This window comes from Mytilus galloprovincialis, chromosome 14 (genome assembly GCF_965363235.1).
Source record: "Mytilus galloprovincialis chromosome 14, xbMytGall1.hap1.1, whole genome shotgun sequence".
NCBI lineage: Eukaryota > Metazoa > Mollusca > Bivalvia > Mytilida > Mytilidae > Mytilus > Mytilus galloprovincialis.
Window position 1 is genome coordinate 47,403,885 of NC_134851.1, and position 17,300 is coordinate 47,421,184.

Consider the following 17,300-nt stretch of genomic DNA (forward strand, 5'->3'; position numbering starts at 1 on the left):
GCACATACATAAATAATGTGGCGGGGTTAAACATATTAGCGGGATCCCAACCCTTCCCTAACCTGGGACAGTGGCACAACAGTACAACATTAGAACGAACTATAAAAATCAGTTGAAAAAGGCTTAACTCATCAGATGGACAAAAATATAAGTGGACTTGGCCGGGTACTTAGTTATCAAAGGTACCAGGATTACAATTGAATACGCCAGACGCGCGTTTCGTCTACATAATACTCATCAGTGACGCTCATATCAAAATATTTAGAATATCAAACAAGAATAAAGTTGAAGAGCATTGAGGATCCGAAATTCCAAAAAGTTGTGCCATATACGGATAAGGTACTCTTTGCCTGGGATAAGAAAATCAAAGTTTTGTAAACAGGAAATCTATAAAAATGACCACATTATTGATATTCATATAAACGTTTCAGAGCTGGTTAAATAAAAATAGAACCTAGTATAGCCGACCTAGGAAAGGATTCAGATCTTTATTTGAGGGAGACATATTTACCTTGATTTTTTATCATTTCAAATTTTATGAGAGCAGATTTCAATCAAACTGAAGTCCTGCTAATGGGTTAGCAGCATAAACAGAGGTATTTAACTCTGTGTGTATCAACACGAATTAATTCAGACCTAAACTTTCAGGATACATTTTTTTAAGTATTCTAATGAATGAAAATTTATTGCCTTATATTTTCTTTAAAAAGAGATATGGTCGTTAAAAGAAACAGTCGGTTGTTAGTATGATATAATAGTAAGATGATCTATTTAATGTTTTAAATTAGACGCATTACAAGTCCTGTATGATTCATCTATAAATTGGCATTATGTACAGTAGTTGTCGTTTGCTTATGTAATTTATACATGTTTCTCGTTTCTCGTTTTTATATAGATTAGACCGTTCTTTTTCCCGTTTGAATGGTTTTACACGAGTAATTTTTGGGCCCATATATAGCTTATTGTTCGGTGTAAGCCAAGACTTCATGTTGAAGACCGTACATTGACCTATAATGGTTTACTTTTATAAATTGTTATTTGGATGGAGAGTTGTCTCATTGCCACTCACACCACATCTTCCTATATCTAATTATCTTATTTAAAAATCTACTGCTACAACTTGTACTGTGAGTATCCTTTTTGTCATACATTTTGTGATACACGGTGTATGTTGAAAAGCAGGACTAAATCTTGCTGAGTGTCTGATAACTTTAAGTTATGGCTAAACAATTGATCATAATTTTGGGAAGACTGATTTACATCTTGTAAACACAGTCAAGATCATATCAGAGTCTAGGTACAGGAGATATATGTAAACAATTTTATGGACTAATACGAAATTGCTACTTTCAACATTCACACTTCATCCAGCATATGTTTAGTTTAGAAAGATCTTCCATGTTCTTAGTGCGAAATAACGTACTGTAGATAAAATGAATTGTAATATGGTGATAAGGAAGTGCGAAGATTTACTAAACTTTGTCGTTAAAAAAAGGGTCAGAGTCATGTGAATAAAAGTGATTATGCAATCTGTGCGAAAGTGTCATATTCTAAAATTAATTATATTTACTTTCTTCTGCATTAACAAATACGTCTCGTTGATTTTAAACATTTATTATTTACATTTTTGTTAAAAACAGTCTTTCCGGAAGGAAAACGATACTCAAAATGAGGCAACGATTTACCGGTTATATAAAGCATTTAAGTTTCATGTAGCTTACTTCTTTTGAATTAGCAAACAACGTAAACGAAGAATTTGAACTTTAATATCACAAATAGTATTTTTTGTGAATTTATATATACATGTACTTTATTATTTCACAATTAAACAAACTTGACCACGATCATCATTAGGGTGTGTAGTTTTTAAAAAAAGTGTCCGATGATCCCACCTGCCAACCAGTATGGCCGACATGGCTAAAAATATTGAATTGGGGTAAAATGCAGTTTTTGGCTTATATTTCTGAACTAAAGTAAAAATATAATAGTTGCATTGTTTCATGCATCAACTGTAAACAAAAAGAAATCAGGCGAGCGACACAGGCTCCTTGGAGCATCTTTTCCTGAACCTTTTATTTGTCATGGGATTATGATTCAATGGTTATTTCGTTTTTGTTTTTTTTTGTGCCGCTGTCTTGTTGACATATAACCAGTTTCTTCTTTGTCACTATTATAAACCAACCAAAACTTAAGTTACTGTCCATAAACTTTATAATCATTTCTTCAACAAAACTAATTGAAAAATAATGAGCCTCGGTTTGGGATCACACCCAAACAACCGGATTCATTTGAGATCCTATGATACTTGATTGGTATGTTCCGAATTGATATTGGAATGTTATGTCAAATCTGATCGTTGGAGTCTTCAATGTGAATTTATTTGCTCGTGAAAAAAAAATCAAGTCCAGAGAACCGAAATAAGTGTAACTGACCGCGGTTCGTTTTTAAATTTCACATTTTCAGTTTTTACTATCCATGTGCAGCTTCTGTATCGTTTTAAGAGATATTTGTGTGTTGCGAATCCTCGGCGACCCCACGTGTTTAAATGTCCATTGTAAAGCAACTTAATGAGCAAGGCGTAACTGATGAACGTTTGCCAGTTCAGACCCAGCCAATGAATGGCTTAAATGGGTTAATAATTGGATATATGTAAACACTTATTGGTTTGATAATATGTAGATGCACTATATACATATTTGCACTTTCGGAAGGAAAAAGGTGCTTGTAAACTAAACTATAAATGCTGCTGTTTTTGTGACTATAAGTTAACGTGTTTGAGGTTATTGCTTATCATCCATCTTTTTGTCTGGTAAGTTTTTCTTCATTAGTAAACTTTAAGTATGACATTATCAGGAAAATTGTCAAATCATATTGTCATTTGAACTAGAAGGCTAAGACGTAAAAAGTTTCACGCAAATTCGAGTGTAAATAGTTATTTTAATAATAACGTTTCAAAGATTGATTATACATGCTCAAGTCAATGCATCAGTGAAGAATATTCGTATGAAATCAAGTAAAATAAAAATTTCTAACAATCGCACCAATTCGCCGTTTCAGAATATAATATATTCCGGAGTAATATTTTTAAAAACCTTATACCAAAACGTTGTGATTGGTTTAGAATGTTCTAAACAATGGAAACCACCCAATGGCGGAACGTCATTTTCATTTGAATTAAGCACAAACCTTGTTTGACTGGTTCCCGATCGCAATATTCAGTATGTTACACATATACCAAGAGAGAGTATGGCTATAAGCTAATACCTGGAACTCAGTACCGGGAAACAGGATAATACCGTGTTTTCTTCTTCACAGAGAGAATGTCGTCAAAGCTGTTTGCTATGCTTGCTCTAATATGTGTTTTATGGTTAGAGAACACTAATGCCAGGGGTAAGTCCTCATTGTGATATTTGCTCAAATAATTTATTGGGACATTGGCTTCTCGAGTTTTGTATTTTATATTTTGAAAGCACACAAAAGCATTTAAAAATACATTTCAATGTTAATTATATCCACATACACAAACAGACTACTTGATCATTATATAATCACTATTTATTAATTCCTTTTTCTCAAATTTGGGCTTAAATATTAATAAAAAAATGTTTAACCTTTAACAGAAAAAGTACAGAGACATTTACATTCAAAGTAAATCTGTCAAATAAAATATACATTATCAAACAATACATTTTGTACAAAAATTACACAGTTCTCTTTTCATAGTTCTAATAAGTAACACGTTTATATTCAATATATATTAGCTTTTTTATGTAAGGGTCAATTGTTTAAAAAGTTTCAATCCAAGTCAATACTCAAATACCCCTGCAACGAGTGAGGTTCAAACTCATATCATTAACATTGACAGACTAGTTATTGAAGAATATCAACGTCTTATACCAGTTGGCAAGGGAGTCCTCGGAAGTTGACATTATGCATCAGTATTGGATGTTTTGATGAATAAAATCATTACAAAAAATTATATTATATGGTTTTTTTTGTATATAATATTGAGAAAATGCTAATGTTTACAGGGACTGTACATGTCAGGGAAGACGGAGCCATAGCCCAGGTCTTGAAGAATTACGACAAATATGCCTACCCTGGAACAACCGAACAACCAATAGTGAAAGTGTGGCATGGCTTAAGTCTCGAAAAGATGGACTATGTAGGAAGGGTAAGTGCGTCTTGTAATGTAATGTTGTCATTTTAGTGTTATATTTAATATTGTCATAAAAGCGCGAGGTTTGGCTAGCCACAAATCAGGTTCAACCCACCATTTTTTCTTAAAATGTCATGTAACAAGTCAGGAAAATGGCTGTTATTATGGTATAGTTCGTTTCTGTGTGTGTTGCATTTTGTTTGTTTTTGTTGCACCTTAGTGTTTCTGTTGTTTCGTTGTTTCCCTCTTATAGTTGATGTGTTTCCCTCTGTTTCAGTTTGTAACCCGGATTTGTTTTCTCTCAATCGATTTGTGACTTTCTAACAGCTGTATCTACTGTTGCATTTATTGGAAACTATTCAATTAGTATTTAATTAATTGCAATTCGTGACGACCATGTAATTTTGTTTCAAAACGTTTTCTAGCAAAATGGTATATAATAATTATATGTTAAATATTTTGTCGATACCGGTTGATATTGTTGTTTGAAAGTCATCAATGGAGCACATACAGTTTGAACGGTTGTTTGAAAGTCGGTTCAGTCATTACTTGCACAACATTAGAATAGTCAATCAGAGATAAGTGTCAGAATTATCTAATCACTAGCCAACAACATTTGATAGGATTTGATGGAACAGCTTTTTACACAGAGTAACCGTTATTTTCGCCTATTTCACGATTAGTGCGCGAATAGTTTATAGAAAGTAAGATCGTTCGTGTAGTTGATAATTTACAGTTGATGCACGAATTTGATCACTGCTTGAAAAGAAGTTTAAGCATTGGAATAGCTATATATAACAAGCCGCAAACATATCAACGTTTACAGTATTTGCATGTCATTTGCAGAAGTCCAAAATGACTATTGAGGTTTGGTTTGAGCTGAAATGGAATGACCCTAGATTGACCTGGAGTGGCACACCAGCAAGAATTAGACTCCCTATGTCAGTCATATGGACACCTGATGTAGTTCTATTCACACAGTAAGTATTGTAAGCACATGTACAGTCGGTTATGAGGATCGTGATGGATGTTACTCATTTTTTTTATTCTTAAGGTGGCTCGGCCCTTTACCAATGCACATATTTTAACGCATGTTTCTTACGACGAGTGCCTTGGAAACGGTCGCTTTAAGGGGTCTTCTCAAAAATAGCTTTGACGACCTTGGAACGCGGGCGTGTATGAAAGCACCCTTGACGATGTAAACAAGTGAGGCTAAACGTTCTTCAAAACAGGAAATACGAACGGTCAGAAATTCACAGTGCTTTCTTCATTTTTCGCATAAAAGTTTAAAAGGAGAAAAATATACATGATTTAAGCATAACATTAAAAAAAAGAATATATAAATACTGACAAAGTCACATGTATGACGTCGACGGTATTTGGTGCCGCTTCGCTCCCAAAACGCATTCTCATCTTAAACGGTCGCCTCTTGGGTCCGTTCGTACCATATTTTGAATTCAATTAAATACCAGTTGAATTAAATGATGTCGTGGATATTTATTTTTGAAAATGTTTTGCCAATGACGCAATGATTAACTGTAAACAAATGATAGCGATGTAAACAACTTCATGTCATCGTACAGCTTTCAAAAACAGGTAAACTTGTGACCCGTATCAGAGACATATATGTGTATATTATATATGTCTCTGCCCGTATAGTATGGTTTAAAACATCGGGGCGGGTTTGTTATCATGATATAATCCGTTTGGCGTTTTATAACAGTTTGTTTCTGTCATAAATATATTTAAAACTTGAAATATCTTTATTTCCAAGTATTTTTAGGAGTTTATTCCCGAGTATGCGATATATTTTTCCACTGCAAAATTTTGATAATTATAGTTATACCAAAACAAATTTGAACATGCCAATTTTCTAACAGACTTAATACTTAACATTTTCATTTAAAGATATGTTTACCTGCACGAAAATCATCTGATAATTTTTCTCGTATCACAATTCCATGATTTCCGGAACACTAGACTTAGTCCTATAATCTAAGACATCGGGACCAATGTTTTCTATTTTTATGATACTTTTCTATTACTTGTTTTGTGAATTGTTGATTTGCAATTTTCTGTTGTATCTATCAATATGTCAACCGAGTTCATATTAAAAAAAAGAAATATCAGCATTAAAACTAAAATAATTGAATCAGAGCACTGAATGTTATTAAAATAGACTAATGGATCCAACAACGATCAATCGGGCGGATCCAGCCATTTTAAAAGGGGGTTCCCAACCCAGGACAATAAGGGGGTGTTCCAACTATATTTCCCCATTCAAAGGCATTGATCGTCCAAAAAAGGGGGGAACCCGGAACCCTCCCCCTGGATCCATCACTGTCAAAAGTAACCGGGACTGGCCTAGTATTCCGACCTTATATATCGGTCTATGATATAATTCCTAAATACTGCATGCTTTGCGGAGAACCGCAAAACTTTTGGTTTCACCATGTCGAGATTTTGCTAGGACATACACCCGCAGCGTGCCGGGCAGTCTCAAACACTACTAAAGACTTTATATATAAAAAAAATCTATACTACTACTAGGTTCAGGAAAAGTTTGGATTTGTAATTTAAAAGCTACGCCCTGAAGAACGCTATATTAGCCGGTGATGTTGGCAAACTTTAACTTTAATCTTAATTTTTTAAATGCTTTTTTAAAAGGTAAGCTAATAAGGAAAGTTTTCTTGATTAAAACAAAGGATCACAAATATAGTTGAGTGATGTCAATGCGGCAAAAAATGTGAATGAAAATTTTGTTTGTGAACACTGATTTGATCTTACCGTGGCAAAGAAATGCATAGCATAACTAATCATCGATCTATACGTGATGATAAAAGGAGATAATGTTTTTTTTATTTATAATATTGAATTTTAAATATGAACTTTGGTGGATAGTTGTTTCATTGGCAATCATACCACATCTGCTTATTTTCATATCGTATGGTTAACATAGAAATATGACTAATCTGACAGATGACCCCTTGATTATACAGGGTGTTCAAACAGCTGGATGTATACATACGAAGCCTCGTAGGGTAAAAAGGGGGAATTTTGCCTACACATGCACCAAGCGTAATTGTCCATTCATTTTTTTTTTATGGCAGTCCATATATCTAGCTCCCGTCTTACTTTGCATAACTTTCATAATTGATACTTATCTGCATGTTCTCATCCGTATTATGCTTGAAATACTTGCCAGTGATCATTCAGTATGCACAACTTTAATTTTCACTATGTGCAGTCATATAAAAAAAAACGTCATTTCTGGGACTTTTAATTGTTTGACTATGTGGTATATCAGTTTATAGTAATTGTTGAAGTCCGTACGGGGACATAATTGTTATCTTCTATGTAAATTGGTCTCTGGTGAAGTCGCCTCATAAACAATGACACCCCATCTTCCTATTTTTATACCCTACGCAAGGAAGTGGCGCAGGGTATAACATTTTAGACCCGTCCGTCCGTCCATCAGCCAGTCTATCAGTCCTGTTTCTTGTCATCACAACTCCTCTCAAACCGCCCAACAAAATTTCAGGAAACCATTTTAGATAATAAGGACATACTATTCAGATGTGCATATCGACAGGAAATTACGATTCAAACTTTTTCTAGGAGTTATGCCCCTTTGAACTTATTTGCTTCAATATACTACTGCAAGTTTGTCATCGCATCTCTTCTCAAACCGCACAATAGAATTTTATGAAACCTTTTTAGATAAGGACATACTATTTAGATATACATATTTTTTTTCTAGGAGTAAGGCCCCTTTAAACCTATTTGCTTCAATATACTACTGCAACAGTTTGTTATTGCATCTCCTCTCAAACCGCACAACAGAATTTCATAAAACCTTTTTAGATAATAAGGACATGAAGATGTGCATATCGACAGGAAATTACGAATTATTTTTCTAGGAGTTATGCCCCTTTGAACTTATTTGCTGCAGTATACTACTGCAAACAGCTGGTCATCGAAACTCCTCTGAAACCACATATTCAACAGAATTTCATGAAACTTTGTAGATAATAAGGACATACTATGTAGATGTGCATATCGACAGGAAATTATCGTGATTTAATTTTTTTTTCTTATTAATATACTATTTTTTTTTTTTTAGTTATTTTATTTCTCTAGTGGCAATGTGGGGACTGACTGCCAAAGCGGGGTTGGCTTCAGTTATTTGCAATATAATCCACCAATGAGCCCCCACCCTATGTCGGACTCTGTAACAATCATCCCATCAACCAAATATTTTGAAACATATTTAGAATTCAAGAAACAGACAAGTCCATGAAAATGAGGTTAAGTTCAGATAAACCCTGCAAGACAGACATATTTGTTATTCATTTATTATTTTGTACATAAATCACCTATTAGTTTTCTCATTTTAAATGTTTTAAATTGTTCATTTATCATTTCGAGACCTTTAAAACCAACTATGCAGAATATGTTTTACTCATTGTTGAAGTCCATATGGTGACCAACAGGTATAGTTATTTCTGTGTTATTTGGTCTCTTGTGTCTCATTTACAATCATATCACATCCTCTCATTTGATATTTTAATTTGTGATAAGACATTTAATAATCATTTTATACACCAAATATACATGAAGATGACCTATTGATTATACAATATTGACTACTACATGTACCTATTAGTATTTATTATTTTTGAGTATATGTCCAACATGCTGACGACGGACAGTCAATGGTATACCATAATATGTCCTGAAAACTGGTGTAAAAAAGAAGGCTCAACTAAATCAAATTTTTGAAAGTGATTGATTTTATTCCTCTAATATCTATGAGATCAAATTTATAAAACATCTATTAATATAATTAATTTCAATGTACTAGTATACATGTAAGAATTGTTGCCATTTATACATCATGAACATGTACAATCATTAGCTGATCAGCTCTATATTTTCTTTATTTTTATTCTCCTTCACTGTTTTATTTATAAGAGTAGACTCATATATATGATCTGTATTCATCATTGGGACAGGTAGCTATACATATAGGTGAAGTAGGTCCTTTTGATTTGATTTTTTTAAAGGATTTTGACAGCACTAAAGCATATACATGTAGTTCCAATTTATAGTTGATCTTAGCTCCTTAAGTGGATTGTGGCAACATATATTGCATATATACATGTAGAATGTTGTTCTTAAGTTTCAGCACTTTACGCATAGTTTCCGGTTGCAAGACTAGAATATGATACTGGCTTCTCATGAAATTCTGTCAGTTCTTTGCCAATAGTTTCCAAGTAAAGTTGAACATTCCAAGCTCACTCCTTCCATTTGCAATGTACATGTACAAATGTACTTGCAGCCTGAAATTAAATATCAGAGTAATTCTGTCAGAAAATCAACAATTATTGACATTCAAAAGCATATAGATGTAGACTATTTCATAATGGTAATGTGTCCATGGGACACAGATGAGCAGCCGCTTGCATATAAGGGATGAAAAGGGTGACACCACCCAAATTTGTACTTGATCTGAGTGTTGTTGTAGTAAGCATTGCATATAAGTTTCAGAACATTTGGATGAAGCAAACTTGTGTTAAAGAAAGGAACAAAATTTCAGCATTTTTTTTAATTTGTAAAGGGGCATAACTCTAGAAAAGTAAAAGCGACCCCACCAAAAATTCAAACTTCATGTGTGTTTGTTGGTACAATGTAGTAAGCATATATATATGCATTAATTGTGTATTAGTTTCATAACATTGGTAGAGGCAAACTGAAGTTGGAGAACAGAAACCAAATTTGGGAGGTACATGCAAGTTTGATAAGACTGACAATGCAAAAAAATGGTCTAAATTAATATGTGTTTATTTGATAATAGGTTCGTTTTCATTTATTTTTGTTTTCCCTTGAGAACACATAAAATATTTTTTTATAATTTAATTTGGTTGAATATACATGTATATCGAATTTCTAAACAGAAAATAATGAAAATGAGACACACAAAAAATATAACCAAAAAATAAACCTGTGATAATACTGCTTCTATTGGTACCAGGATGCTTAAAATCAATCCAAAATAAATTTTTTTGAAAAAATGTATACACCTATAGTTGTTAATGTCTGTGTCATTTTGGTCTTTTGTGGATAGTTGTCTCATTGGCAATCGTACCACATCTTCTTTTTTATATTATATACAATATATATGAACAGCTAAAAATCTCAAGTGACAAATACTTATAGCCGCATTCTGTACATGTTTAACCCTGATACTTCTATTACTCTATTACTAGACCTTAAAACATTTTTGTATACCTAACCTAACAGAATTAGGGGGGGGGGGGGTTAATGGTAAACAAATTGTGATTGATAAAGATGAATCCTTCGTTTGCCTCCTACTGTAGGGTTTATCATTTACAAATTAGGCCAATTATATCATAATCTCAAGAAAATAAAGAAGTCAATCAAACCCCAGACCTTAATAGAGGGGTGGACAGGGGTAAGGAGACAGGGGAATGAGGGATCAGGGAAAAGGGGGTATCTTTGAAATATATTTTGTCTTGGGGCAAGGAGATGGAAGAATTGAAGTAAAAAGGGGGGGATTTAGAGTAAAATGGGAAGGGAAATATAGTTGGGGTCAAGGAGTAGAAACTGTCCCGATGAACCGAAGTTATGGGGTACCCCACATACTTATGACCCTAGTCCGAGATTTCTCTGACGTCCAACGGCTGTTTTGCCAGACAAGCTGGGCTAATCTCGGACTAATTTGAACCTAACTTGGCTACGAAATAAGTTATTAAAAATGATGATTAAAAAAGACTAATTCATTGACACTAACCATTGCTAACGGTAGCGTAAAAATGACAGTAGATGTCATCCTAATGATAAATATTTGAAATACAGTTATACGATTTCTTTGATTCCATTTTTAACCCTTATTTATGTGCTTTCCGTAGAGGACATGGATGTCAGACTACGTTGCTCAGATTACTGGAAGACTGGCGTAAAGCTTTAGACAAAAACTTATATATAGCTGCAGTTCTTATGGATTTATCAAAAGCTTTTGACTGCTTACCTCATGAAATTTTACTAGATAAATTACTAGCATATGGTGTTTCTCCACATTCAGTATCTTTATTAAAATCATATCTTTCTGATAGAAAACAGCAAATTAAAGTAAACGGTGTTCTGAGTAGCTGGGCTGACATCCAAAAAGAGGTACCCCAAGGTTCTATATTGGGGCCCCTTTTATTTAATATCTTCATAAATGATATTTTTTATTTTGTTAAACATGGTACATTATATAATTATGCGGACGACAATACTCTGTCTTTTAGTAGTCCGGATTATGACCATCTCATATCAACATTAGAATCTGAGTCTCAAGTGCTTATTGATTGGTTTAAAGAAAATAAGATGCAGGCAAATCATGATAAATTTCAAGTTATTGCTGTAGGGAAAAGAACCTTTGCAAAAAATCCATCTATACAAATTCAGCAAAATATTTTATCATGTGAAGAAACAGTAAAGTTACTTGGAATTGATATTGATTACCAACTAAAATTTGATGCACATATAAGTAACTTGTGTAGAAAGGCATCACAACAGCTGAATGTTCTCAAGAGAATTGGATCATTTTTAAACAGATTAAATAAACTTACAATTTTTCATACTTTTATTTTGAGTAATTTTAATTTTTGCCCTTTGGCTTGGCATTTTTGTACAGAGAAAAATTCTAAAAAACTTGAAAAAATACAAGAGAGAGCATTACGATTTGTATACGACGACTATTTATCATCCTCTGAAACTCTTCTTGGGAACGCAAAGGTTCCAACCCTACAAGTAAGACGCATCAGGACAATGGCACTTGAGACTTATAAAATTTTAAATAATTTGGCTCCTGTATGTTTACAAAATTTAATAAAATTAAACACACTAAATATTCTTTTAGATACAGCAATATTTTGGATGTACCACAGGTAAGAACTACCTCATATGGAAAAAAATCTTTTAGTTTCGCTGCTGCTACTTTATGGAATAGCTTACCTGACCACTTCAGGACTGTTAACAGCTTCTCACATTTTAAGAGTCTTGTACAGTCCTGGAGTGGAACAGAATGTTTTTGCTCTGCCTGTAGATAACTTTGTTTTACAATATTTATGCTTTTTATGTTGCATTAACAGCCTGCGTTGCAACTGAAATTTTGTTTTTTACCTTTTAAAATTAGAAAGATTTGAAATTTTTTACTTTATAATTCATAAATTATTCAAAAATTAAACAGAAAATTTTTAAAAATTTTAGTGCTTCATATATATGTTTTGGTATTTTGCAAGATACATGTATTATCTATTTGCTTAGAGTTAATTTTTGGTGCTGCTTCTTATTATTTATTGCATGCTGCATGCCTTGTTTTATTTGTTATTGCATATGTTTTTATATTCGGTGAAAAGCTCATTAGAGCTTATGTTTGTATTGTTTGTCAATATGCCGAATCCAAATAAAGTTTTACTTACTTACTTACTTACTTATCCCTTCCTCTTCGGCCGTTTGCACACGGATATTTTGCAAAACTGGCCAGACATGTTTACAACTTGTCTGTAAAAGGTAAAATAAACACATAAATAAGATACCAGCTATAACGATCTATAATATTAAACATGGAACAGAAATTGAGCCCGTGCAAGGTTTCAGCCGCAGTGATTTTCAACAGTAGCGAGTATTTTGAGACAACCCCCAAGTTTGTATTTTTCGTTATACTGATAACATTTGGCTGCCTAATATATCGAAATCTATGTTTTCTTATGTAATAACTCTACCTTCATCGTTGTATATTCGCCACAATGTCTGTTATGCATGTACATGGTCGTATTCATCAATATAGTAAGCTGCTCGGCAATGGCGACCTTGAAATTCCTCTGGTCCGATAATGGCGCCAAATTAGAGGGAAGCAACTCGCGCCAGACAAAATTACCGTATTTCACCAAAATAATCAAAATTTCAATTTTGATAACAAACAGTAATACGATAACCACATTTATATTCAGCAATCGATAATTGATATAATTACAAACATTATTTTATTAAAGCCATCAATAAAGAATTCACAATTAAGTAATTAATGGAGTGCAATGAAATCAGACCTTATTGGGTAGAGGGGTTAAACAAAAGCTCGTAACTTTTTTAAAAGCCTGGTGACCCCCATTTTATTTTACCTTAAAATGTTCGAAAAGTTCATAGCTTTGACATATCTGTTTTTAAAAAAAATCTACCGGGGAAATTTTACGAAAAATCGATTAAACCAATATTTTTTGCCTTAAACTAAAATTAGAAAATGCAAAATTTAGACATTAATCTGAAAATAAAAGGATTTTTAAGTCAAAAACAACCAAGGGAAAGGTTTACATTTCAAATTCTAATGTTTTTTCACATAAAAATCATACTGACTTGGTTTTTGAAAGTCTTTGAATTTGATGTAACGGTTATTGTTGGAAGGGTGGGCATGTTTGGAAATAGGGTCAAAATCGCACATTTCGCTTCAATTTGAGGAGAAAACGAGCCTGGTGACCCCCTTTTTTCTTTGCATTTTTGGATTCAGCATAAAAAAATCTACAGAATATGTGAAAATAAAAAAATTCTACCGGGGGTCACTATTGGGGTGAGCCACCTTAAAACAAATTTTGCAATTTTTCTCTATTCTTTTGCTATTATTCTATACATTAATTCTGCACTGTTTGACCATTGTTCTTCATTTTTTTATTTGTGTGCCCTTTATTCTGAAAATTTTGCCTATTTTTTATTTTTCTATTCTTTTTGTGTTTTTCCCTTATTCTACACGTTTTGCCTATTATTATACATTCATTTTTGTTAATTCTTAATTATACACTTTTTGCCTGATATTCTGCCCAAGACTGATCCGTGTTAAAAGAGAGAAATAGATCATGCATGTCATACACATTGTAGATTTCGAAAAAGTGTAAATGTATGCCGTTACAAGGCAGCACCATTAAAGTGGAAAGGGATGTATATAAGCTGTAGGAACTTGTTACACAAGCACTATGCATAAATATATTTAAACTGTTCTATTTTTATTTGCCCTTTCTTCTGCCCCTTTTGTTCATTATTCTGTAAATGTTTGCCCTTTCTTCTGCATGTTTTGCTTATTATTTTCTATTCTTTATTTATTTGCCCTTTATTTCTGCACTTTTTTCATTATTTTCTATTCTTTATTTATTTGCCCTTTATTTCTGCACTTTTTTCATTATTTTCTATTCTTTATTTATTTGCCCGTTATTATGCACTTTTTGCCCTCTATTCTCTAGTCTGTAAACCAGACCCTCGATGAAACCTCATTCCAAATTTCACGTTGAAACAGTCATTTAATACGTAATTTTTTTTTATATTTCCCAATCCTCATTCGTCCCTCAGCTTCCAAAAACATTTCCAGTAGATGCTGTATTTTTCGACCAATTACAATGTCCAGATATATTGATATAAGTCAGCGAGTACACAAAAGAGCAACCTAGCAAATTTATAAAGTTTTCATTGTTAATTTTGTCGTGTTTAATTAGCAAAACTTCTTGATTAACACTAGTATGTTAAATAAAGTAGTATACCGCTGTTCGAAACTCATAAATCGATAGAAAAAAAAACTCCGGGTTACAAACTAAAACTGAGTGAACGCATTAAATCTAAGAGGAGAACGACACAACATTACAATGTAACACACACAGACACGAACCAAGCAGTAGACAAAATCCGATGAGAATAACAAATATAACATCAAAACTAAATACATGAATTTGGGATGGAAAAGTACCGTGACACGTCTTATAGCAATGTGAATTCACACTCAAATATAAAAGGAAACAAACGACACAACAGAAACACAACGTTAAAATGTAACACACACAGAAAAGAAAAAAAATGATGGGTTGAACCTGGTTTTTGTGGCATGCCAAAAATCCTGCTTTAATGGCAATTTCAAATATAACATTAAAAAGACAACATAAAATTGCAGGACTACAATACAAATAAATAGGAGAAAATATTGGACAAAAAAAAAACACGAATAATAGCTAACAAAAGGCACCAGGTTTAAAATTTAATACGCCAGAAGTGTGTTTCGTCCACACAAGACTAAATAGTGACACTGTTGATTTGTTTTTACAGTCCAAATACAAAGCCATTATTCAACCCAAATGTTGTTGTAAGTCGGAATGGAGACTTTGTTTTGGTTCCTGATGCGAAGTATGAAACTGAAAACTGCAAGTAGAAGAATGACGGTGTTATCGAATGTAAATTTAAATTTGGGTCCTGGACGTACGGTGGAGATGAAATTGATTAATAAGCCATCAGTCCTCGCGTGAAACTGGAAACCTACACGGAAAACACCGAGTACGAAATAGTCGGAACGAGTGCTGTTCGGGAGGCAAGGAAGTACGACTGTTGTCCAGAAACATACGACGATATAGTTTATACCATACAGATTAAACGTCGTTAGACAATTAGATGTGGGATATGTACTCAACGATTTCGGACTATGAACTTTGAAGCTGCGCACGTTTATTTTATGCCGCTTTATTGATATAACGCTAATTTTTTTTTTATTTGAAAAAAATCTTAATTGCTTTGTAATTTATGATTAAAAATATCCAATATTTTCATATGCTTCAAGCACATTTTTATAAACGGGCGCAACACTAAAAATGAGCACACATGTTGTTTTTGTTTTCTTCTTTTTTTAATTCAACGACATTATATAATTGTAAACATTCACGATATTTAAAAGTTGCAGGCGATAAGATTATTTTAATGGAATATAGATCGACGTGTAATGTAGGTTTTTACCGCTGTAAAATTCGAAAGCGGCAACCAAAATTGAATAGCATGTCCTTTGCCTTGGCAGCCGATCTTGGTTTCAACTTTTCGCCTCTGACTCGTGTTATTAATCTTTCCAAATGTAGACTGTATGCCACTCATTTTGACTTTGTATAAGACATTTGATATGCTTATAATAAATATGATTAACTTGATTTGAAGATAACTCTTTTCTTTTTTACCAAATTTGTAGACAGGAGAGTCTGGATTTGGTTGATAGAATTGAGAATAGTGCGCCAATACTACAGATTAAAGGCCAAATTAATGAATAAAAGAGAAAAATAGTCCTAAAATAGCATATAGACTAATAAGGTGCTAAGATATAGATTCAAAGTTTTGTAATAGGAAACTTATAAAAATGACCATATATTTGATATGCATGTCAACATTGAAGTGTTGACTACTGAGCAGTGGCATCGACCAAGTGGTGTAACAAGTTATTAAAGGTACCAGGATTATAATTTGATATGCCAGATGACCGTTTGGTCTACAGAAGACTCAACTGTGAAGCTCAGATCAAAATAGTTATAAAGCCAAACAAGTACAAAGTCGAAAAGCATTGAGAACCCAAAATTCCCACAATTGGTGCCAAATACATCTTTTGAAGATAATCTTTGCCTGCGATTAGAAAATCCTTATTTTTTTTTTTAAATACGTAGTTTTGTAAACAGGAAATTTATTTAAAAAAAAAATCATAGTTGATATTAATGTCAACACCGAAGTTATGACTACTAGGTTGGTGATACCCTGGGGGACGAAACGTGCACCAGCAGTGGCATCGACCAGTGGTGTAAATAGGTATCAGGATTATGCAAGACACACGTTTCGTCTTTAAAAGGCACATCAGTGACGCTAAGATCATAATTAATAATAGATAATACGGGGTCCAAATTTATAAAGAACAAAAAACATTACCAAAACAAATACAGTTTACATATATATAATTGAAGAAACCTCATTCAGACCTATGGCCACACCAATTTGATTTATAGTTCTTTTGACAATAGCTCCAAAAACTATGGGGCGAGGTGAATATTTCAACAATATGTTGAGTAAAATAGTTATATTGCTATGCATGTTGATCTCAGTGTAATGGAACATTCCCTTAAAATACATTATGTCCTTAAACCACATTCACATGCATTATTCTGATTTGGCAAAATTCATTTTCCTTTTGCCCCTGAAACCTAAATGTATCTCAAACTGGAAGTGGTTGCACCAATAATACATGCATTATTATTATTTACAGGCCATTACAAAAGACTTCTGAGTGCATGTCAATAGACTA

General features: G+C 33.1%; 1 protein-coding gene across 1 annotated transcript; it reads left to right on the plus strand.

Annotated features, from left to right (window-relative positions):
• The first annotated feature begins 2,675 nt into the window (after nucleotides 1-2,675).
• Nucleotides 2,676-16,167, plus strand: LOC143058373 (neuronal acetylcholine receptor subunit beta-3-like). Its single transcript, XM_076231873.1, has 5 exons — nucleotides 2,676-2,809; nucleotides 3,316-3,390; nucleotides 4,032-4,174; nucleotides 5,006-5,139; nucleotides 15,305-16,167. The coding sequence occupies exons 2-5, from the start codon at nucleotides 3,321-3,323 to the stop codon at nucleotides 15,405-15,407; spliced, it is 450 nt and encodes a 149-aa protein (XP_076087988.1). The 5' UTR covers nucleotides 2,676-2,809; nucleotides 3,316-3,320; the 3' UTR covers nucleotides 15,408-16,167.
• Nucleotides 16,168-17,300: the final 1,133 nt, after the last annotated feature.

What these genes read in the sequence shown, in the direction of transcription:
- LOC143058373 (XM_076231873.1), top strand. Translation starts at nt 3,321, where the DNA reads ATGTCGTCAAAGCTGTTTGCTATGCTTGCTCTAATATGTGTTTTATGG. An exon ending in AGATGGACTATGTAGGAAGG is followed by an intron (nt 4,175 to 5,005) that starts GTAAGTGCGTCT and finishes TGTCATTTGCAG; the next exon opens with AAGTCCAAAATGACTATTGA. An exon ending in GATGTAGTTCTATTCACACA is followed by an intron (nt 5,140 to 15,304) that starts GTAAGTATTGTA and finishes TTGTTTTTACAG; the next exon opens with TCCAAATACAAAGCCATTAT.